We start from the raw sequence: 24,952 nt of genomic DNA, 5'->3' as shown, positions 1-24,952 counted from the left end.
ACACGCATACACACACCCAGTTAAGCAACTTTTCTTTCTATGGCTCGCAGGGTATTCTGAAGAAGTAAAAGCCCTCAAGTACTGAGATATAAAACAGCGTTACAGGAGAATTCGCAACCACTTTGCAAGGTATTTTATTCACCCTCCAATGCAATTATCAAAACGCAATTTACCTCCTCATTCCCCAGAATTTCCTTTTTTTACAATGAGGATTTTCGGGAATTTTCATTTAAATGATTGAACAAGCTTTTTATAGCAGAAAAAATAGAATTGAGTCAGAAATCTTCACTTAAATCCCACGATACTCGTCTTCTAGGTCAAATACACAGTAAATGCAAGGAACTATACTAGTAAATACAAGTGTACTATAACCGAAATTTAATACTAGGTCTTCGTGTGTGCCATCCATTTATATGGTCATATCCCTTCATAACCCACAGTTGCTTCTAAGCAAAATCAAAAATGTATACATTTTCATATCTATTCAGGACAGATTTAAACTACGTGCTCTTTTTTACTCTATAGTTCAATGGCCAAATAGGTAGTTTCCCCAATAATTATGATTGAGCAGAAAATTTTCATATTTTAAAAATAAGAAGTCTTGAAATTTAATTCCTCCCAGAAGCAGCTCTGGGATAGAAAGGGTTAACTAATCACCCAAGTAAATCTCTGTTTCAACTAATGGTGACTGAAAATAGTCATCAAGATATGCGACATATATACAGTGAGAGTGTCAGGTACCTAATGCTACTGTCGTTATCTTCACTCATATATTTATAAAATCTTGGAATTTACTTTATTTTCTGGATATTATTTTCACATATTTTGAATATACTACCAAATAAAGTACCCACGATGAACCTTGGCGAAAAAGGACACATTCCTTGCTCTCTCCCGAGAGATTTGCGTGATTTCCCATCATCTTGGACATTGCTGCCATTTCGAGGAAACGAAGAAAGACATTAGGTACTACGACTATGACAGGAAATCGTCATGTTATGTCGCGACCCAGCAATGACATTACAGCAGCATTTTATTCGCAATATTTTTTCACTACGCGCGCAGAAAATCCACCCATGGTCATCCACTGGGGCATTCACTCCGCAGAGACGAATGGGAATGATTTATTACAGACTGCGGTAGCATTTCCTAAGTAGTCACGTAACCCACTTTATATACACTCATCCGGTTATTTCCTGAGGAAGTGATTCCTCTTCACGACATTATTTTACGATTATGGCAAACGATCCATGATGAATTAAAGGGAAAAAGGCGAGGTCACAGTTAATCAATGACATGTGCATGAAATAATCATAGAGGTCCCTAATGAAATCAATACACCACCATATAATTAATTCTATTAAAAAATAACCATAAATAATATTCAAAACATCCCGAAATATTTGGAAGATGCATTCGTATGGATATCCCCTCAAAATAAACCCCCTCTAGTGCATTCCTCCTCGAAAAAAAAACGAATTATTTTTCTGGCTACAGCCTTAATAAACATCCAGGTGTACTATTTTGAAACTCTTAATAGATCTCACTTACACGGCAAGTTTGCAGGCAAGCGGCAAAACCGTCGGCACCAGTTGGCGTCTAACGATAAACAGTTCTCGCAATGCTTATCGCTTGGCAGCGACCGCTAACATTAAGCTACTTACCTCACCGCAGACCGCCCTTTTGCACCAGAATTCCTCTCACCCGGCCCCGTTACCCGGGGAAGCAGTAAAACACCATCTAACGCGAGTCATATAGCCACGAGTTAGGTGCTCGCTTTGCACAGTTCCATACTATGGATACAAAAAGGTAGAATGGACCCCGTTAATTAGGACACATCGGGTCCCTAACATTCCTCTCCAGCAAGCGGCTGCCCCATTAATCGGAAGTATCACAAACATACGTCGGCATAAATTGACATTGAAATGTAAGACAGATGATTTGAAGTGTACGTCCGGAGACTTGAATGTAGGATATTACGGTATATTATTTTGTTTATTTATAACCAGGTATAAAAGGGGAAAAATGTGAGGCTGTGTAAATTTAAGAATAAATGCAAAGTGTTTTTCTTACTTAAGCATAGCTGTAACATAATGATAAACGAAGACCGATGCCCATATTGAAGATTTGATCATAGGTTAAGAGGGAATGTTCTAAATCGTTTCCTGCTGTGTTTCTATAGCACATCTTGACACCTCTTCTGGGCGAACACCATACCTGTGTGGTCCGTTTAAGCGGCTTTGCGTGGCCTTTAACCGGAGAAAAGTAGAGATAATTCTTCATTTACGTGATGCTCTAGAAGATTTGTCACAAATAAGCTGCAGTCCCTGATACTCGGTGGCCCGATTAACCGAAATATTTTACAGTACCACTGCATCAAAAAAAGAATCACTGCATAAAAAAAGAGAAGTGTAATGTTCACTTAAAAGAGGAATTCTCTCATTCACCGAAAACGCAAAAGACGACGCTATTTCCTCGAAGATGCTAATCTCATTATTTTATTTTTTTATGTCGCACGCTTTGGATTTTGTGCCTTACTAAAAATATTTCGCGTTTTGATAGAATTGAAAGCAATAGATCAACGCTAAATTTCGGAAGAGATACAATGACTATGATGGCATATTAAGGTAAGTGGACATTAACCACCGACCTTTCATTTAGGCTTTTTTAAATATATTTCATTATTCCCTGAATGGATCAAGAAGTGAGAGAACTGCATTAGCAAAGACATCCAGGGCTGGGCAGGGAAAGCATTGCTTTAGCTTCACCTCAAATATTGCAGGTGGCGACGGGCAAAAGAAGCAAGATGAGATAGATTCCACCTCATTCTAGTATCGGGCTTGAGGCCGCGTTCTCTATTATTATTTACACATCACTGCCATCATACAACCCATCAGCATTTGATCACATAAATTGAAATCAAGATATGTTAAAAATACTCAATGATCGCAATATGCCTTCTGTACAAAATGAGTTAGATAAACTTAACCATTCTGATTCAAGAAACTCATGCTTCACTCAATGTTCCGTATGCATAGAAGATTTCACCACATGAAGACTAGGATCCGTTTATTCCATGAAAATAACAATAAAAAATTAAAGAAGTTCAGTTTGAGTATTTTCCAAGTCCACCTATTAATGCAATATTTTTAAAACCTATTCCTGGCATGATCCAGGAGGGGTTTTTACAGATTCAGTACGTCATTGACATGGCGTTTTATGCTCTTTCAAGAAATATATCACGAATCGCGCTGTTATGTAACTATGAAGAAGCAGGAAACATTTCAGCTCCCACAGAAGCATAAAAATTATATGGAGGTCCACACTAATGGAGGAAGTATGTCTTTTGATGGCAGCATCATTTTTCGCACGGACGTCCATTTCGTGGCATCCTCGCGGGAGTAGGTGTAACTCCAGAGAGTCATAACCTGCCTCCAGGCCACGGTTTCCACTCCGTTCCTCATTCATCCCTTTCAACTTCAGCATTACTTGGGAGGCCTTTTTACGTTCTTCATTCACTACAGTTGTTGAAATACCCTTCCAGGATGACACATCTTCTACGATACTCAAAGAGATGAATTATTATTGAAGTATTCTACCGACTGAGGCGTGATTACATGAAGCATTTTACGTCCGCTTTTCTTTCCCCAATTTGAATTCCCATTTCAATTTATAGTGAGGCCTACCCCATTTCAATTAATAGTGAGGCCTACCCCATTTCATTCCATTCGTATATCGATCCTCTCACATCATCTCTAAATCTCTTCCTGGCCGATCCCCACTTTCCTATCATTCTATCCTCTAAATGCGGCATAAGTAGTCTTAGAATTTCCTCAATACTCGCTCCAGGACTCGGTCCATTCAAACCCTGTCTCAGGCACGAAATCAGAGGGGGAGGGCTTGGGATTTCAGCCTCTTCCCCCCCCCCCCTTCCTAGATTTTTTCATTATAGCAATTTCCCGACAACTAGCCACCAGCTAACTTTGGAGTAAACTAGCCCTGGGTCAATTACATTCTGACTTCCTCGTAACTATTCAAATTTGTAGTTTGAGGTCAGGGTTCCAGGTCCGAAATTTTCTCAAAATCGGATAACATTAACTATTACCCCCATTGATCTGAATTTTCCATTTAAATCGTCTGATTTCCAAAAATTAGACGGTTTTCGGAAAAAAAAGTCTACGGACACCAAGTCATAATAACCATGGCCGTTTCGGAAAAAATTATTAGCGATAATAAAACTAGATATTTATAGCTTTCTCAATTAAATTTATGATTTTTTTACGCGCGGAAATTGAAAAAAAATATAATACCAGAAGAGATACACATACCCAGGGGCGCAGCTAGAAATTAAGGCTGTTTCAGGTCTGGGGTGTGGCATACCCGCCAGGGTAAGCGGGAGGTGCGGGGGCCCTCCCCCAGAAAAAAGTTTAAGATAAATGGTTCAAAATGTTGAGTTTTATAGCCTTCTGTGGGATATTTTGTTAATCCTCACACTATTCTATAAGCAATATTAATCCAATTAAGTAAAATATATTTAACTTAAAAATTTCTCTGAGCTCTGGGGGGGGGTATATCCCCCAACCCCGCCCTCCCCCCCTCGCTGCACCATTGCACATACCGTCCAAGCTGCTCCGAGGCAAATTTCAAGCAACGTGCTCGCTTTGTCACCCTCGTATCTCATTCAGAAACTTCCACTTCTCACCTACCGTGTATCGCACTTCGTCGTTCCTCTTCCTATCCGTCCATTTCACCCTCTTCAATCTCCTTCAGAAGATCATCTCGAACGTCTCCAGTCTCTTCATCTGGAAAGTTTATCGTAAAATTTACAGCTTCCTCATCTGACAGCCCTTTCAACGGCAGAAAGTTAAAGTTTGCGATTATTTTTCGAATAAGAGACACAAATTATAGCTGCAAAGTAAAAGCCATGCCATTAACACAATACACCTGCCTCATAATTTTAAACCTAAATGGATAACTTCATTCGTGTAGTTGAGTTCAACATTTTTCACCCACCCCCATGCTATGAACAACATCCCCTGGAATAGTTTATGTTGAATGACTTAAAAATTGCAATTATGGAGAGAATGCTGAAAAAAGTCCATTTAAGAGTATGTATGTAGCTAGCACGTGCGTTTTGACCTTTCCTGTTGAGGTTACCGCACTTCAATAGTCCTTGCATCCGGCATGACAAAAGCCCCCCTGGGACAATCTCTCCACGCATTGGGTTGCATTAAAATGCCAAGAGGCTCGAGATGACATCTTTTAACCTCGGCTCACCCCAGACACCGTATCTCGTCGCATCTCTCGATCGCAAAAGCGTCATTTTGAAGGGACCATGTTTGCCCAAGGGGTCGTCTGCAACTCCGGAGCGGCACGCCTTAATGATGTGGGTGATATTAATGAAGCGGCGCGGTGCGTCCAGCGCCGCTCAATAGTCAGTCGCCTGCCTTAAAGTTGTAGCCGAGCACCCCGCGGAGATTTCTAAAATTAGAAAGTACGGCTTTGAAGTATCCCATAGGTGGACTACCGTTTAACGAGGATTTTCCATTAATGGAACGATCATTTTAAAGTATATGCACAGGACAGTGAAATAAATACTTTTCGCGAAGTAATCATCAAGATTGGTTTATGGGCATTCAAAATACCGGTAAAAATGCATGCATTCCAGTCCGTCACTTTTTTGGAATTCTTTCAAGACTAATTCATTATTTTACTCCAAGTTCACGTCTAAAGAGAAGAGAGAGGACGCTATTTTTCTGGTACCGGGATTAGATTTGAAGCTAGCGGTACCTAAGCCTTTAAGAGGACGTCATAGCTATTAACCTAAAAGAAAGGTATAATCATACAATTATTCCGTGAAAGTTTCAGGTATCCGTGTATTAAAAAACGAAACACTTTGAAATTTCACATCATGCCAACGAATGTAAAAAAGGTATAAATGTGAACATTGATGTGTATATTTTGCAAAAAATACTTGAGTCCAAGAATATCGGATTAGCCAAACTACTTTTAATGCTTCAAATCAATCTTAAAGAGATACTCATTTTGGCTAGCGTTAGTATTTTCAGGATAGCAAAATACAAACACAGATGAAGACGAACGTGAAGGCTCCCACGCATGACTACTCCAAAGCTGTTTTACGCCAAAAAATGCGTTTGTGCAACGACGAGTTTTCTCTTACTCTGACGTATGTATATAAATTGGAATGATTAGCGCAAATCTCAGTTATCGTGAAACTTCTGTTAACGTAGGGTTCATAATCTAATTGTAGCACAATAATTAATGTGTTTTTGGGAGTATTCAATTAATTTGAAAATATATCTATTTCATCTCATTTCTTGCCGCTTTTACAGGGATACGAATGACATTTTTCTGATAATAATAAAAATATTTTTTCCGCACGTTCCAGGAATTTTTCTATCCTAGTAGCCTCTCTCAGCGGGCCTGAGATAAAAGGCCGCCCAATTATGAGGGGAGGCGAAGGCTAGGCCCCAAGACCCTAATTTATTACGGGGGCTCAACAAAAACTCAGAATTTTCGGGGATGGAGGACGGGTGGGGGAAAGAGCTCCAGGGAGAAAATTGACCAGGGCCCTTTGCCTTTTGGGTTACCTGTGGGCAGAAGTCATTCTTTCAACCGTTGAAAAACAGTGAATTCAAAAGTAGTAAGTGCCTATCTTTTCAATTAATAAGAAACGAGTGGCAAATGGAATCGATAAAATCTGATATAAATAAAATATAGAAGGTATACAATCACTCAAAAACAATTTCGTATCCTATAAAATTGTTTTGAATTGTTAAATAAGAAAATTGTACAACATTTAATGCATGGTTCCCTTGTCGCTCACCTATTTAGCTTGAGCTGAGATCCGGACCAACATACATACATCCATATTTATTAGGGTTGTAACCTCCCACCCCTTTTATTAGAAAAACGCAAAAATTATGTGTGTAACACGACCTAATAGTACAAGTTATCAATTTTCCGGAAATTTCAAGGCTCAGTACACCTTCAAAGCGTCATTTTAAGATGAAATTTTTCTGAATACCCGAACCTCACATTTTGCAAGAGATGGTGCAAACCTCTCACACGGTGGTGACGCTTCTAGCTACGCCTAGAGCCTTGTGTACTAGGAGGGGTGAATCTAAGGAATCACATTGAATGGAGCTCTGAAAGGGGCTACTCGAGGCGAAAAAAATTTCGGACCGCTGAGCCTCAAATACGTATATTTTTTCAGTCAGCACAATACGTCAGGGACAGTCTCTTCACCGAATACCCAATTTCAGAAAGCGTTCACAGGTCCAACCGAGAATCCAACTCCCTGACACTGTATTTGTTGGTCCGTAATGTCTCCCAACATAGACGATACGTAGGTACCCTCGTTCTCATGATAAGTACCGCGCCATACATCAAGCACAAGGTAACTTGCGGTGCACTGTTTGCGAGTCCTTGGCCATGAAAGGCCTTCCTTTTCCATCTCCCGTGTTTACTTTGTCTTCTTTCCCCTCAATCCATATCCTTCAATCCGCTGTACCCTCTGAATGCGTGCTTCAACCACTTTTGTTGCCTCCTCTGCACTTCCGCCACTCATCATCTGACCTCTCCCACAATGACCACCATCGCCTCATAATCGCTCTCTGCCAACTAATCTACACTTCCCATTATTCTCTACCTCAGGAGTGCCCACTGGGTGTGGGGCAACTCCATGGAGTAGCATGAGCCCTTGAAATTAAGGGACGGAGTCTCTTATGAAAACTGTCTGAGACCGTGGTCTATGGTCTTAAAGGTGCACAAAAATAAAGGAAATTAAATTCATTATTTAGAGGTGCGAATCACAGATAATAAAAACATGGCATATTTATACGGCAGAAAGTGCCACAGAGGTCATAAGACGATCCAACGAAATTAAACGCTAGGGCATATTTATTATTAACAGTTTGTGAACTGATAAATATAGGCAAGAGGGCAAAATTAAAAATGGATTGCAAAGAGCGTCCGAGAAATTGCACATTTGGGAATCCGACTTGGGAGAATCTAATTTTTTTATTGTTGTGAAGCATTTGATAAAATTTTTGGGTAAAATTTAATGAGCCACCAAATTTTCAATTTGATGATTATCCAAGCGCGTTACCGGGACAAATGGTGAAACAATCTAATGGTAAAAGTTCAATATATATGAATTCTCACAAATAATATTCGAGCGCTATATGACGAATAAATTAAACAAATGTCACCGTTAAACGAACGAATTAAGCTAGTAAATGCTTTTGATACAAGGAAATAAATTACACAGGAAAAATATACACCAGCGCCGGAGGTTAATCACATATGATATCATGCCTAACAAGTGGAGCTTCAGGGGCAATATTTGAGGAGGATGCGATCGTGATGCAAACAGGTATCTCTGCCTCTTCTAGAATGCCAAATAATGTCGAAGTAGGGGATTCCTCTAAGTCCATGCTTAAAAACGTTTTCCCCTCATTTCTTTAAAAGCGAAGAAAATTTGGATAAAAACGTTCCGACTGAAAATAACTTCGACGTGCCAGCCGACTCGTACTCGCGGCATCTTGAGAAACAGATAAAAAAATTCTTCCGTCGATGTTTCCATTGCCACTGCTATCAACTTATTCATCGGCAGCTTCCGAGGGGAGCTGCTCAATGGCAACTATACTGTCTCCTAATACGCTACGTGAAATGGCTTCAGAAAAAATTGCAGTCTACGCCGTCTCAGACTTAAAGACACATTTCATTAAGTCAGTTGTCATCATTTTCTGACAGAAAAATATTGTTTTGGTCAAGTTTCAGAGTTCTAACTCCCCCAAGAGTGTACATGAACTTGCCATTCTCACCTGAAACTTCCGATACACTCTAGAACAACCCGTAATGGCAATCGATTCCATTTTTATCTATGGAACTGTGAGCGAGTTGCGGTTGTAAGAGAGGATATAGCCGAATGTGCCAAGAGCGAGTCAGAACGAAATTCCTCGGAAGGTCATTCATCAAATGTCTCGGGTCATCGGAACATGCGCGGAAGAAAGTAGCAGCGGTAAAGGCGACACCGATCGAAATCCAACCGATAGTTAAAGTCCAGCACTTTTTGCGGGCATACTAACATGGGCGATGTTAAAGCGGTTGCTTCTTACGGTTGGATACTCATGAAGAATGCCGGTGGTCTTTCGCGGCATTGGGAAGAAGTTTATCCGCATTCCTCATCAAGCTGAGGATATCTCTCCTAACGCGACACTTTCTTAAAAACGCCAGCGGTGATGATACAGATAGCGTGGTTCCTGAGCCTGGGACCGGCTAAACAAGAACGTTTCAAATATGCCTCGAGCACAAACGGACTTTTTTTTATTATTCGTTGACACTTTGACGTCACGTTTCCATGCCGACGCATACCTTGCTCGCGCGGCGGGAGGGGGAACTGGAAGCGGCCTGGGTGAAATGGACTCGCAAGGCTCCCATCCGCGCCCTCACGGTGGTTATTGCCCTCAACCAGATTTGAAACGCCTAGACAACCTCGAGTGAGGTGCGCGCGGGCTTTTTCGAACGGAACGTTTTCCAGGACTCATTGTTATAGTTGCGTTGAGGCCAAACATTGTGTACAACTGGTTGCTATACTGCCACAATTAGGTACAGGTAACTATGACAGCACAACAACAGAGCTTGTTAATAGAGACGATTTTTTTTCAATTGGTATCAGTAGATGTAGCACATGCACAGCACTCAACCAGAGTAAACACAAGCATATCTCCGCGACCCAAAATGACTGCTCAATAATCACCAAATAAGCGAGTTTTAGTCATCAACATACATATATCTAACTCTAATCCTGGTACTTCTCTTCTTGGCTGTTTAAGGAGGTATTTACAGGTAATAAACATTTACACTACATAAACTCAAGTCTATCAGTCAAATAAAGAATAGAAATTGATGAAATTTGTTAATCAGCCGTCTTCCCTGCTGTAGAAAGATAGGATGGAATTCATTTTGTAAAACCTTTGCTAACTCAAGTATTGCCTCCACATAGCCAGTAAAAAGAATGGCAACACTAGCAACATAAACAACATAGTGCAACCATTTTTTTTACCATAACAAATAAGACTCATTAAAACAGATGGTATTCTCTAAAAAAACCTCCAAAACAGATTATTTAAAAATAACCTCACCTCTAAAAAAAATTAGTCATCCATAAGCAAATTAGACTTGCATGGTGCTTTACACAGTTCACAGGCAAGTGCCTCCATAATTTTTCATAACCGTCCTAATAGAACTATGATCCTACAAAGCAAAATTCTTTCTTGAAGACATTTCAGGAAAAAATAGCCAAAATAAATTAGCTGTGTATAAAAAATACTCTAAATTAATGGCAATCACATTATTATCTTGAAATGGCTGTAAATCACTTGTTTTAGATATAGAACTACTCAGACTTACCACAAAGTTTTAGTTAAGGACATACATATTACATATTTTGGAATAGTAAATTGCTATCTCCTTTGGCTACAACCTTGTCATAGAGACAATACTTCAGCATTCCAATGATTCCAATGAAAACTACAGCTCCACCCGTGGGAATAATTGTCAAATACCCCTGCTAGGAATGTCCATGTCCAATAGGCCGAAGATTAGGAGTAAGATGAAAGTCCATCCACTGGATGCAGTAATGTGATGAACATTGTTGAAATGGAAATGAATGACCCTACCATGATTTGCTCCTTAAAAACGTTAAGCAGATATAAATGAGCCTTGGAAAATGTTTAAAATATTTGTTGAATGGGCCTGTGGCAAGGTAATGGGACTTGGTCCTTAAAGGTGGGAGTTGATCAATGTTGCATGGGAGGCAAGGTCATTGATCCCTCTATCAAATGAATTCTTTTGCAAGTAATCATCCAAAAAAAAAGACCAAGAAGAAGAAAGCAACAATCAGTCTAGGGATATGGAAGGTTTAACCCTTTTACTGACACCGCGCCAATATACATATATATATATCGGACCTTGCTGGTTGTGCGAAAACTGCCATGGGCCAATAAATTGGCCCGGCATATTTGACTTCTTTAATTTGTGATTGTGGCCTTTTCAACCACTGCTGTCTCATTTATACACATGTGCTTTATCTCTGCTGATTACTAACATGGCTTCACGGTAAATAATAAAATTAAGTACCCGAAAAAATTTAAAATCTGAAATCTTTCAAATTCCAGAAAATAGCCTTGGCAGTCTTCCCATCCCATTCGAAATGGGCTGGCAGTAAAAGGGTTATGCTATGAGAACATTCACGAAAAATTCATAGAAAGAATCCAATAGATAGAAGACATAAATTATGATTAAAAAATCTTCCTCATTCAGTGAATGCGTGTTTTGCCTTACGTACTCGTTCAGAGAGACCTGATCCTAGACATAAAGATTTGCACACAGGAGTGTTAATGACAATGATCCACATGAGATGAATGCGTGTGGCCCACAAGTAGCGAGGAAGCAGTGAGGCCATCAGCAAGAGTTGGTAACATCATTAACATAATCTGCAAAAGGGTCCATTGATTTTTCATCTCAACTAGCTCGAGAATTATGTAATGGATCAAAAAACGGAAATAATGCATCCATCTATTTTTCAGATGTTATTAAAATAGACAAGAATAGAAGATTGGTGAATGAGCCCACTTCTCAGGAAGAACAAAATCACTGAGGGAATGAATCGCTCACATGACTGAAAACAACAACAAACCATGCAAGGTCGGTGCATAAGGTCAATGAGTAGCTGAGAAGTGTTGACCCACTTGGGTTAAGGCCATGGATTTTTCAACTCAAATAGCTTGAAACATATGCAATGGAATGAAAAAAAAAAGAAAAAATGCAGGTCTATTTTTCAAACACTCAAAATTGACTATCAGAAAATTTGATGGAAAAGCCTATGTGGGATGCAGAAGCTAGAAAATATCAAACAAAATGGAAAATAAGTACATTAACAGGATTGCAAGCGCGGAAATGAAGAGAAAGCAAGTATTAACACAGTAACAGGATAAGGATGACAGCAGAGCAGTTAATGATGCTTGACCTTCACTGCAGTTATTCCCCAGACCTGTTACTAAATAATAACAATTACTCTCATTATTATGTTTAGCGTAGCTAGACAGGCTTCTAGTCCGACCTAAACATTTAAGATGCCCACCAAACTTGTGTAGAGTTCTCAAATAAAAAAGTATGAAAAGATTATTAAAAAACAATTGTTTTAGGCGTAACTTCGTGAAAGCGATTCATTATTAAAATTAAATAAAAGAACTTAGTGCTTTCACATGAATATTTATTCACGTTGTAACGTTGAAACCATGGTCGTAAATTTGTGAATACATATATATTCATGTGTAAGCATAAAGTTCTTTTTTTTTATTTTAATAATTAAAAAATCACTTCAAAGGTAATTCTTCGATATTTTAATAAAAAACCTCATTTAAATTACATTAAATCCTCATTTATATTAAACCCTCAGGCGTGCACGATGCAGCATATGTATCCTCGCTATTCCATTCCTATACGGTGCTTTAATCATAGGTATTTAAATCGCCCAGGGTGCCGGAGGCAATGAAGCTTTTGTGCAGACATTAATTAAAACATTTTTAGCGTCGTAATCGATCACAGCAAAAATTTATATTATCTAAAAAATTATTTGAACTTGATTATTACTAACACGTACTTACAATTGTCAGTGCCGTTTACTCTTGCCTGCTTCCTGTATGCCGTGTTTAGTAGTTGAACAGTCTGTGTGGTGTTTCTCAAAACAGGGTCCTACACAGGTTCCTGGGCAGTTTTAGATCTATATCTTGTCTCATATCTCTTTATGTTTTACTCACTCACCACACACTTTCTTCTTTCAACCCTATATGTTTCAATTTGCTGGTTTTGTTGAACAAAATGCCGTCTGGTCGATCGAACACATTCCGTATCGGTATCCGAGAGCCGTCCTTTGTGCTGTTCTAAATTCTGTCCTGCTCTAATTTTGTTCGCTAAGATTCAAATATTCACTAATGGGCGAAATGTTATAGGGGTAAGGATCTTTTTTTACAACTTCCTTCCTCTTTCCATCTACAAAATAGAGAAAATTGGTGAGCAATGATAACCTTTCCTTTCCCATTACAATGAGAAAAAATTGAGTTTCGAATACATGTTTTCCGATAAAATACATTCTGAAGCTTAGTTTCTTATTTATTCCCATCGATATGAGCAAACCTAGAAATAATATTATTTCCACCAGAGTTGTGGGAATCCACTTTTGAAAGCGCAAGTTTTTTGCTTTGGAATTTTCTTCGTAAATTTTCAAGAAACTGCGCCACGTAGCTGTTTGTCTCAGTCACTATAATTGTAATTATTTCATCATCAAAAAATAACCCCAATTCCAAGGATCCTTTTTGGACGAACAAGCGATATTTTTTTTCAACTAAATCACACGCAAAGGTTAGAGGCACGTCTTCACAGCCGATCTCTTCCCAATTATTTTCTTGAAAATTCACAGAGAAATGAGATGGTATAAATCTTCGAACCTGGAGTAAAGGGAGTATCCAATTGAAACTTCCAAAGTCTTGTCAGAACATTCTGTACTCTTTTATTCCAGAGCATCAAGCACAGGCTCATTCACGAGAGCTAGAAGGCATAGTCAACTAAGAAGGGATTCAGATACGGAAGGGGCCCAAGGCCAAAAAAAATAAAACCACCAAAGCAAATGTAGGCATGAAAAAAACTCCAACCCTCAGCTTCCAACGTCGTAAGTAAGATACCAGATGCTGGCAGGTCTTCTAGGTTCCGAGAACTATTGAGTGACAATGCCTGGACAGTCTAAGCCTTCACTATCATTGCCACGATGAAAGAGAAAGGTAAAGATGAAGCAGAAGAGCAGATGATAATGAACCACAGAGGAAAGCATTCAGCGTCCCCACATGGAACACTACAATTGCTAAGAAAGCACATAAATTGGAGCGAAAGTGGAAGACTATCTTCCATGAGGGTCTACCAGACGCCGCTTCTAAAGGAAGCATACTGGTATCAGCTGGAAAAAATATTCTAAAAAAATACGAGCACACAAACAGAGGCAATTAAGAGGCACAGAATGAAATCAGGCAGATGTCTCAAATATATACTCACTGAAAGTACATATATGGAAGATTAAGAGATAGGAATACCTAATGAAACTTTTGAATGCATACCGTGTGTCGTACACGCTTGAGGCATGGTATTCAGAAGATGCAGACGTTGCATCGTGCACGCTGAGAGAACGACCACGGGCATTTAAAGTCACGCTTGAGGGGTTAAAGCTTAATTAAAAATTTCTTTAGCCATAAGCTTGGGAAGTAAAATTATACAGAAGTGTTTGCCCTCAAGATATAACAACAGGTAACGGTTAATACAAGAGCTCACAATTCAAACTGTTTCACCTCTAGATAATGTCCTGGGTACTACTATGTAGTTTACTAACAATATGTACCAATTTCAATATACAAACTCATTCCTACGGCAACACTGGGGTTGAAGTAGCTTTTCTTTGTGGTACTCAAATAAATTGAAGGTAATAATATTGATTTCCTATTTTTATAGGCTTAATCACAAAACATTTACAAAGACATACATCACAGTATAAAAAAAACAAAGCATATGCTTTTTGTAAAATTAATGGAATACAATACTTAGAAAAGGAACAAGTGTACTTTTTCATGTCATAATAAATTTATAAATTAAAATGACCCTCGATCCCCTCGTCCCCCCCAGCCCCACTGTCCCCCTCCTCCTCCACGGCCACCATAGCCCCCTCGCCCACCTCGATATCCCCCTCCCCCAGGTCTCCATCCTCTTCCGCCACCGCCATCTGCCCCACCCCAGCCCCTGGATCCTCCCCTGAAGCCTTGGCCATAGCCTCGGCTCGAGTTCCAGCCACCCCTCTCAAAACCACCTGTCAGAAAAACAATTGCACGCATTCAATGTGGATATACATATTAAAGTAACACATGGATTCTACTAACTTTACAAAATGAAATTATTTTTTTTACAAGATTTCCAAGGCCTTTGCACTGAATCTTCATCGATGTTATCTTTAATTTCACACTTTTTTTTACCAAAATGGACAGTGTCGTAGACAGATCCCCATTTTTGGGGGAGATAATGGAGGAAATCCTCAGCACCCTATATTACCACCTCTGAGAGGACTACCATGTGCCACTCCAAACAATTATTTGCACCCAATCCAGAACATAACCTGTGTTAACACTTCAGGAATACCCTAACATTCAGTTGGACAATCCATACGGGTCTGTCTGTATTTCTTGTTCAAATATGAAAATGCAGAAAATGTATTTTTATTTGGCTTGAGGAAAAGGCTGCACTTCAATAGCAGTTACTAATAATTCATACCGTATTTAACCGTACAAGTCGCGCACCTTTTATCCGGAAATCCCAATGAAAAAAAAGGGGGTACGTGGCTTACACGAATCCTTCAAATTTTAATGTAAGCCGTGTACCATTTTCCCTCAAATACTTTTTGTTTATTTCTTCAGAGTTAAGCATTGAACTAGTGAACCTTCGCAGGAATTACATTTATAACATAATTTAAACTTATTAATTACGGTAACGTCAATTTATCGATTTAGCAACGAGTACCTATATTAGACCGCACCCAAAAAGTGCTAGCAAGTTTATTTTCCTCACGAGCCAGCACAAAAATGGGGGTGTGGGGGATACACGAGGGCGTGGCTTACACGAGTAAATATGGTATTTATCTGAAAATCTTAGAATAAATGGAATAAAAAAGTGGCAATATAACACAACACCTGCAGCAGAGGCCAGTGGATTTGCTCTCAACTGGCAAGCAGGCAACCTCAACACCCAGCAAATGTGGCAATTCATTACTACAACTTCCTCGTTGGGCTAGTAGATATGTCCAGGCAGCCCTAATTCAAGCCAAATTCATTGGTTACATGCCTCGTTTACATAATGCCCCTTTGCAAGGTGAGCACAGATCGACTAGGCCAATGCAGCTGGTGCAGTGGGTTATGACACAAAGAACGTATAGAGAATATGTAAACATTAGCAAAGCAAGATGACTGCCAAGTTCTGGGTTCTCCAGCTGCATCTGTCGTTTATAGTTGACTACAGTTTTGAAAGCATCCTGCTTTTGTCTTCAGGTCAAAGGTGAGAGGTGTTGATGTTTCGCCCCCTTTATGTAGCACTGGCCGTCCTCCCCCTGAGCGCTGATTGGTCAGTACTCTCTTCCAGACGTTGCTGATTGGGTAGCCATTGTCCCTGTTAATATTTGCTGTTTTATGGATTTCTAATGCTTCCAATGCTAACCAATCAGTGAACAGGGGGAGGATGGCCAATGCTATATAAGGCCGCGAAAAATCAACACTTCTCACCTTTGACCTAAAGACGAAAGCAGGATGGCTTTCGAAACTGTAGTCTACTATAAATGACAGATGCAGGCGGAGAACCCGGAAATTGGCAGTCATCATGTACAATGCCGCAGAAACCTAAGCACGAATTAGCAAAGCAGTTCAAACCAAATATTCAAAATACAATTATGTATTTAAATTTCTATGATGAAAGCGGCACCTCAGGAGAAAATTAAGCTCTATTGGATAACTCTTTAAGAGGCTTGATGACTTGGAAAAAGCTATTTCAATTAGCTCAAACTTTTTATGGAATGAATTCCGAGTTTCAATGGGGGAGTGAGGTTATCATATGGACAAGTCGGTCTCAAAAATTGTGTACTTCCTTTAACAAATAAAATTATTCAAATAGATATAAGAAATAAGACACAGACATAAATATGTACAGTCATAATTAACTTAGCATAACCCAACGGTTGTTTTGGATTGGTTAGATCAGAGCTCAAATCACTCTGCACATGTGACTAATACACATTCAAGGGAGGCCCAGTTTGTTTCTCTGGCTGCCTTTAGTAAAGATTTTACATAAAGAAGTACGAAGACTTCCTCTAGGATATGAATCTGCGGCCCTTGAGGCAGTAGCTGAATGAATCTACACACTACGCCACCACACTGCATAGAATCCAAACTTAAAACACAACAAATACGGTGAAATAATAGAAAACCTGTAGCTGCAGATGAAAAGTTTCAATGTTAGAAAATAAAAGGTCATGGGGAACTACTGGTCATAAAAGCCACTAAAATGGAGGATACAAGATTCACATAACTTTGCATATGACCTTAAACAATATGAAATATCTTTGACAAAATATTCAGTTTTACAAGGTGCCCACTCTAGTATTAAGTTATAAAATTCATGGTTTTTTCCAGGTTTTCATGGTCTAAATGTCATCAAATTCACGGTCTATTGATAAGCAATTTTAGGCAGAAATATTGATCATGTAATATCACCTGCCACACGTTAACTAAAAACTTAACAAACGCGACAGATGCCGTGAATGCAAATACAGCAATGAAAGTGCCATCTCTCATGACGTCACCTATCGTTAGCAAAATTCATGGAAGGAGTTGTGAGTGGGAAAATGGAGTGAGAAAGGTGGTAGGGAAGTGAAGAAATGTCTGATTTTTTTGCCAGGATTACTAAAAATAAACACTTTGGTTACCAGTCTTCCAATCGCAGGCTTAAGGTCTATGTATCGTCATGGCACACGGGCCAATAATTGCACTTTGAATATAAGCGTGCACATAAATGCGTGGACAGTGTCTGCACATGATTGGCCTTGAAACACGATCGACATATTGATTTTTCTTTACACCAATGAATCCTAATTCTACAATCAAGTTTGAGAAATTTTTAAGGTTTTATTACGAAATTCACGGCTAGTTCCAGGTTTTTTTCACGGAAGGCAAAATTCACGGCTTATTCATGGGTTTTCATTGTTGAGTGGGAGCCCTGGTTTTAAATGGTCCGTCATCAGCAATTCAGAGTGAAAAGAAACCATGTGATTTCAGGCTGAAGAAGACTGAAATGTAAGTCATAATCAATTTCCTCGGAACCATTACACATGATCACATTACAAGCTTTTTTTGCAAAAAACACATCTGAAATTGATTAAACCTCAAGACAAACATCTTACAAAATAATCAGTGTTGTGCTGTTCTCACAATAAATTTGAAGCCAGAGTTACTCTTTATTTTATAATTGCATTGCTCTCTAATTAAACGTAAACACGTTCTCATTTTCATGTCCACTCAATTACAATTTTTTTTTTTACCAAAAAGGTCACTTTGTAAGTCAGGCAATTATATCATGATCAGATACTGACCTGATGCCGGTGGACCAGACCAGTTCCCTCTGCTCATCTTGGGAGGAAGTGGCCCATCCGAAGTCATGAATTGCCTTCACAAAAGAAAAAAAAGCATAAAAATTACATCATGTCAACTGGAGGGAAATGAATGACACTTTATAAAAAATCATCATTCATAGCAATGACATTATACAATCCAATGACATCGTCTAGTTACCAAGTAACTGACCTGGATGCAATTAAAAATCACAAAAAAAATAACCAAAAATATGAGGACTAAAAGTTTACCCTCTGAAAGAGCCCTTAGCAGGAATTGGCTCCATTCCCTCTCGCCCGGCTTCCATATTGCATAACTCTCGGATGACTTCCACCACTTTGGAATCAGTTTCAGATGGCTCTGATAAAGACTCGGGTTCAGATGATGCTCTAATGACAAAAGCCTCCATAGCAGGTCTCAGAGCTAAAATTGCAGCAGCAAGCTGAGGCTTGATGTCCAAATTAATCCTAAACAGGATGTAGAAAAAATTGAGATAGTGCCAAACAATACATCCTAATAATTATTCAACTAAAATAAACTTAAGTTTTATGGAATGCAAGTAAATATTTATGGGAGAATTTGATATGGCTTAGTATAGCAATCATTATCACACCGAAGTTATTATTGAATCAATGTCAAATACATATTTTTTACTTAAGAATCTCTTCAGAAGATGTACAGGCTGACATAAATTTGAAATAATTAATTCAACATTTTATGGAAGAACGTTAGCTGCCACCTTCCAAGAGGTTGCTTGACAACCAAATCAGCCTGCCACTTTACTCACAAGGTTTGATTTTACCGAGTACGAATGGCCATTAGGCATGTGCATGAATTTTTAAAAGTATGGTACAGTGTATAGTATACAGTTTACAAAAGTATGGTATTTAACAGTCAAGGTATGATTTTTAGGAACATTTTGTCAATTAATAACTAACTAGATAACTAGAAATATATTCGAAAGATTATATATTCTCATTATATTAATGAAGCTCACACCTTAATGTTTACAATTGACTACATTAATGTGGCAACACCAAGAGATTGTACATCAATACATGTATTTAATCTATGCATACTTTTTATACGACAGCTACACAAATTTAATCTAAGTCACTACAGCTTGCAAAAAGCCTTAATTACACAGTTACATACCAGTTGTCTAATCTGACTATGTTATCCACATAGTCAACTTTTCGAGATCCAAAAAGTAAGAGATGAATTGGAGTAACCATGGTGGTCTGTTTACAAGATACAGCCCGTGTTCTTATCTGGAAAAAAATACTTTGCATCAGGAAAGGTACAATAGCAATAGAATTATGACAATAAAATACTACGTTAGTGAATTACAGCACATATCTTGGGAACAAATTAGACTCTAATTTCAAATAAGTTCAACAGATGCAGGCGTTATATGATGGAAGTTCGACATATTTAAATAAAAGATGGTAGCACTTTTCCACAAGATTTTAATGTGTACAACACGTTTAGGCTCACAGAGTGTGACACTTATCTACCCATTAACATTTCAGCTGAATCAGTCTAAGCTCAATCAGCAAATTAAACTAAGAAAAAAGTTAAGAAGCAAACTGGTGCTGACCCATGTGTGCATAAATCACAAAAATTGAATCAACATACCTTCTCTCCAAACACAAAGAATGGGAATGCAAAATGTTGTTCAAAATTGCTGCAATTCACTGAGGTTTTGTGAATTAATGCCTCCTTAGCTTCCACAGTCAGCACCTGAGGTTGGTATAAGAATAATAAAGTAAAATAAAATTATTTTTTTCATCAAGATAACGTTGACAATTGACCGGAATATCTCTCACTTTGGTACACACCTTTCTTTTCTCTTTATGATAGCAAACATTAGGATATAGACCCATACACATCAATGCAATCACCATATCAAGGCGCTCATCAGCACCATAAAAATTGAATTGACCAGGAAGCATCGTTTCCTCAGGGAAGCCAACTTGGAGAAGAAGATCTTTCAGTTGATCCTAATTACAAAAACAAAACATTGATTCACTTTAACAATAGGTATAACTTACATAATATTAATGAAATAGGATAAAGAAAAGAACTTCATTTATTGAACACTATTGAAACACACACCTTAGCATCCGAAGTTACCCTTAATGTTGGCAAAGAAAGCATCTTGTCCTCACAGAAAGCAACCTCTGCCTGTTCTCCACGATGTTTCATGCGACACCACTTCTGAAAAGCATTCAACATTGCTACATGATCGGAGTGACGATTACCAGCAAATGCCTTCTGATGACCACCAAGACGTCTCTGATCAATCCCTGTGGATTGGAAATAAGGTTTCATTGCACTCAAGTCTCAATATAGAATCATACTTTAATCAAGCCTCCTTTGGCAGATGTTCATAGCCATTTAAGTGATCGTTTGAGAGAATTATTTTAACATGCCAGCAATAACTCAACTGATGATTGCAGTAAATACAGCCATAAAAATACCCAGGTGTTTCACATTTCAGAATCTTACAAGATGATTTTAAATTTAATTATAATTCTACCATTGAACTACAATAAAAGCAGCCTCACACAAACATCCATAAATCACTTAATTATTAATCCCCTTACCCGTGACAAACACTTCAGGAAAAGTAGAACTATTTGCAGCAATTGTACACAAAGCATCTCCACAGAAAAACATCGATCCAAGAATAATCATTTTGCCAAGCCTAGGTTCAATAGGCAGCCTTGCCAATATACGGCCTAGGGGTGTCAGTTCATCATTGCCATCCAAACACTTCATTTCTGAAATAAGAACAATAAATAATGAAAATGGAATTCGTTCATGCAAATCATACTTAACACATTCCCCAAAAAAGTCATGTTTCTAGTTCCAATGTATATTTCAACAAAGCTGCTTAGTAGTGGCACTTATTTTGATACAAAAACTCTTGTTTAAGTCAATACTACACTGCAAGTATCTATTTTTGGACATACTGAAACGTCCAGTTCTGAAATGAAGAATTGCTTCTAGATTTTTATTCTGTGCCTGGTGTAATTTGTAAAACCACATGGTTGTACAAATTTCTATACACAGCGACTCCCCATTACAATCCCTAGATCACTGTAAGATTAAACATATTATACATAGCCATGGGAGGTTACACTTCAAGCAAGAGATAGAGTTGTCTTCGTTTTAACTATATACATTCGACTACTTAAAAATTTCTTTTAATATTTGGCATAAACATGATGCATTGGAGAAGGTATATTAAGCCCAAAAAAACTGTCTATGACATATATGAACATATTCAACAGGCGAACTGCCATGGAGCTTGCTTTACTTCCCTTCCTTCTTTATTTGACATATGTGATCCCAGTTTCAATCTAGGTCAAGGCAAATTATTACCTAGTGAAGTCACACAGAGCATGTTGTGAGTTTTATTCACACACCTCCTTCCATAATTTGTTAACTAATATCTGAATTATTATATATGTGCTCTATTTTTGCAATGACAATGACACAAAAAATTGACCCCTTGATCCACCAAGAGACAAGAAATTATATAGAAACAAAAAGACAAGCATACCTCGTAGCAGTACTTCTGCTTCAATGACAGCATCTATTGGAGGAGGTTCAATGGCTTTACTGAGAAATTGTCCAATACTTCCCAAACGAAGGAGTTTTATGGAAAGTGCCAGCTCATGTAGAGGAGTTCGGAACATTTCTGGGATCATATGCTCCTCTAATCTCTCATACCTTGCCTGACAGTAAAAAAAATATATTAGTAAAACCTTTTCAACTCAAATATACATCCATTTAATGAGCAGTAGGTAAAAAAATTAAAAATGCTTTAAATTTAGATGAGAAACAGAGAAATAGAATAGTTTTATAAGACAAAATTCTATTGAAACGATCAACAATTTGGCAGACATGAATTCATGGGCCTATAGAGGAAAAAAATCTGAACTAAAACATGAAAATATTAACCCTTTCGCTGCTACCCACTCTCCGGAAACCTACCCCTCACATGCGGCGTAAGTGCTGGGTGCATGGCAGGGAGGGAGAAATGGTACGTTCACAGCAGCCTGCGGTGCGAACATACCAGGTACGATCACAGCAGTGAAAGGGTTAATAATAATTACTACAAAAAATGCAAGCAAATCATTAGCTACAACAATAACTTACTCGGGAGCAGAGATGGAAACAAAAACCAGGTCGCACTCTTCCAGCCCTTCCCTTTCTTTGTTCCAGGTTGGAGCGAGAAGCCCAAACAGTAGCATAATTGGTCATATTGTTGTGAGACGTGAAAAGCTTCATTTTTGCTTTGCAGCTGTCAATGACAAAGACGACATCATCTATTGTGATAGAAGTCTCTGCAATATTGGTTGACAGAATAACCTAAAAAGTAAAATGCACAAGTGAAAGTGTATAGAATAACAATCAGAAAAAGAAAACAAACTGATGATGAGAACATAAACATATCACTTCACAAATATCATCTGGAGTTTTTATTCTAGTTCACAACCCCTACATTTGGAGGGAGGGTTATAGTTCTACATATTTGCATGTGGAGTGGTCATCCTAAACACATTCTACTGTGGAAGTCATACTTTCAGAAGCATTTATGAGTTTTCAATCATTGACAGCATACTCAGAGAAATTCTACAAAGTTAGATGTAGCTGTTTAGCGCTACATAATGAAAACTTTCCCCCGAGAATGGGCAAAGTTTACGCATCAGACTTGGGCCTAAAAACATTTGTTACGGTTAAAAACACAAATAGCCAACAGCTGAATGCATAAAGTGTTGACTTTATTAATTGATTTTTAACTTTATTTGAAAAACCACATTGTCTAACATTTCTTCCGTTAAGACATCAAAATAATGAAATTCATTGAAAAAAGATCTGCATAAACATGTCCTGATACACCCTATGTAGATTTAAAAAAAAATGTCTTCCTGACAAGAAAGTTTCATGCTTATTTATGTGATTTTAATGAATTTTTTTCCTTATTTTATGATAAGAAGTCATATACGATTAAAAACGGTACACATGCGATTTATAAATGCTGTAACTAAACTTTTCATTGATTGTTAGGCGGTACGAAGTTCATCAGGGTGGCTAGTAGTTCATAAATTACCTTGGTCACATTGGGTGGCACAGATTCAAACACTTTTCGTTGATCTTCACGAGGAAGTTGAGAATGCAATGGGATGATGAGAAAAGCACTTGAGCCTGAAAGAAATCCCATTCAGACATTACTTAAGAGAACTCAAGTTAGCGTAATTGACTAGAAGTAACTACATTTACTCCGCACCATGTCAGTCACATAATCTCTCTGGTAATGGCTACATTATACATATTTTCTCAACCAATGAATAAATGGTAAAAATGACCAAAGAAATCATATGACTGAGGTTGTACATACCAAAAACTGGATGCTGCTGCAAATATCTCATAAGAGAAAATATGAGATTCCATCCTGGTAAGAAAACTAAAATGGCCCCAGGTATTTCCAAGCTCTTGACATACTTAAATAATTCCTGAAAGGAAAAGGAAAAAATGATTTGCGAGAAAGTTTTTGGGTGAATATAAAAAAAAATTCATACATTTTCGGGTTCTTATATCTCAGCACTTATGGCATAACCTCTTTGGAGTCAAACTCAAACATGATAAATATCACAGCTTTAGATACTAGACATTATATGAGGGGCTGATGGCATAGAATGAGAGAGGTCATAAAGCAACAAGGGGAGCGAGATCTAAGTAATGATAGTGGATGGGATTTGACAAGGTCATCAAGATGGGAAAGAAGTGTGGAGAGCCCAAAATGGGAGGTAAAAATGACTGTGCATGAACACAAATGATCGAATAAAGACAACCTCAAAATCAAAATATTGTCTAAAATTTGTTACAGTTGAGAAATGATATGTAAGGAATATATCAAGGGTTTCACATTAAAATAATTCTATGAGTAGGCAACCACAGTACAAAGATTCTCTATTAGAGGGGTCTTCTACATGGCGGAGAGCCCATATTTAATGGACAACGGCTGCCAGCACTTCGTTTAAATAAGACTCCATTATAAGTAGATTTTTTTGTGTGAGACTCCATGGTATTTGCCTTAATATATTCTCTCTACCTAAGGAATACCAATTGGAGAGTCATCTTTCCTGAAGTGAACTCGACTCACCACAATAAGTTCAAAACTGACTTCTTTTTCACTCAGACCTTTCATTGCATTTTTAGTGGCCTCAGTATACTCTTCAGAAACTTTGGCATTAAAATTTTCTTCAGGTTCCTCCAAGCCTTCCTCATCTTTGTCCCTTTTTCTCTTCCTACTATCAATTGGTGGGATGAATTTCACCAATTGAACACAATCTTCTAAGAAATATTCTGCAGAAAAAGAAAGAGGAAAGGAAATATGAAATCATAAATATACACTACTAGTTTATTGGTAAGCCTATGATGAGACTATATATATCTTAAAAAAGCAAGGACAAGGTAGAGCACAAACTAAACATTATTCATACAAAAATGAACAAATACTGAATTGTAATGCACTGCTCCACAATTGCAGCCTCTCTGGTACACAACTAGATATTATGACTATCACACCTACGGCACAAAAGATGTGTGATATAGATGACTGGTTATACAAGGTATAAGGGGGTATATACCTTATTTTAGTTTAT

General features: G+C 38.1%; 1 protein-coding gene across 1 annotated transcript in view; it reads right to left on the bottom strand.

Annotated features, from left to right (window-relative positions):
- Window positions 1–13,841: 13,841 nt before the first annotated feature.
- Window positions 13,842–24,952, bottom strand: part of LOC124154148 (dosage compensation regulator) — a 35,211-nt gene continuing 24,100 nt past the window's right edge. The window contains exons 12-25 of the mRNA XM_046527725.1: window positions 24,451–24,653; window positions 23,686–23,800; window positions 23,398–23,492; window positions 22,443–22,655; window positions 21,844–22,018; window positions 20,882–21,058; window positions 20,391–20,581; window positions 20,114–20,275; window positions 19,911–20,015; window positions 19,428–19,543; window positions 18,524–18,739; window positions 18,254–18,327; window positions 14,761–14,935; window positions 13,842–14,052 (exon numbers count right to left, since the gene is read on the bottom strand). Of these exons, the coding sequence (XP_046383681.1) occupies window positions 13,842–14,052; window positions 14,761–14,935; window positions 18,254–18,327; window positions 18,524–18,739; window positions 19,428–19,543; window positions 19,911–20,015; window positions 20,114–20,275; window positions 20,391–20,581; window positions 20,882–21,058; window positions 21,844–22,018; window positions 22,443–22,655; window positions 23,398–23,492; window positions 23,686–23,800; window positions 24,451–24,653 (2,228 nt within the window). The remainder of the gene's footprint in view (window positions 14,053–14,760; window positions 14,936–18,253; window positions 18,328–18,523; window positions 18,740–19,427; window positions 19,544–19,910; window positions 20,016–20,113; window positions 20,276–20,390; window positions 20,582–20,881; window positions 21,059–21,843; window positions 22,019–22,442; window positions 22,656–23,397; window positions 23,493–23,685; window positions 23,801–24,450; window positions 24,654–24,952) is intronic.

This window comes from Ischnura elegans, chromosome 1 (assembly GCF_921293095.1).
Source record: "Ischnura elegans chromosome 1, ioIscEleg1.1, whole genome shotgun sequence".
NCBI lineage: Eukaryota > Metazoa > Arthropoda > Insecta > Odonata > Coenagrionidae > Ischnura > Ischnura elegans.
The sequence above is the reverse complement of the archived record's forward strand: the minus strand, read 5'-3'. Positions and strand labels throughout refer to the sequence as shown.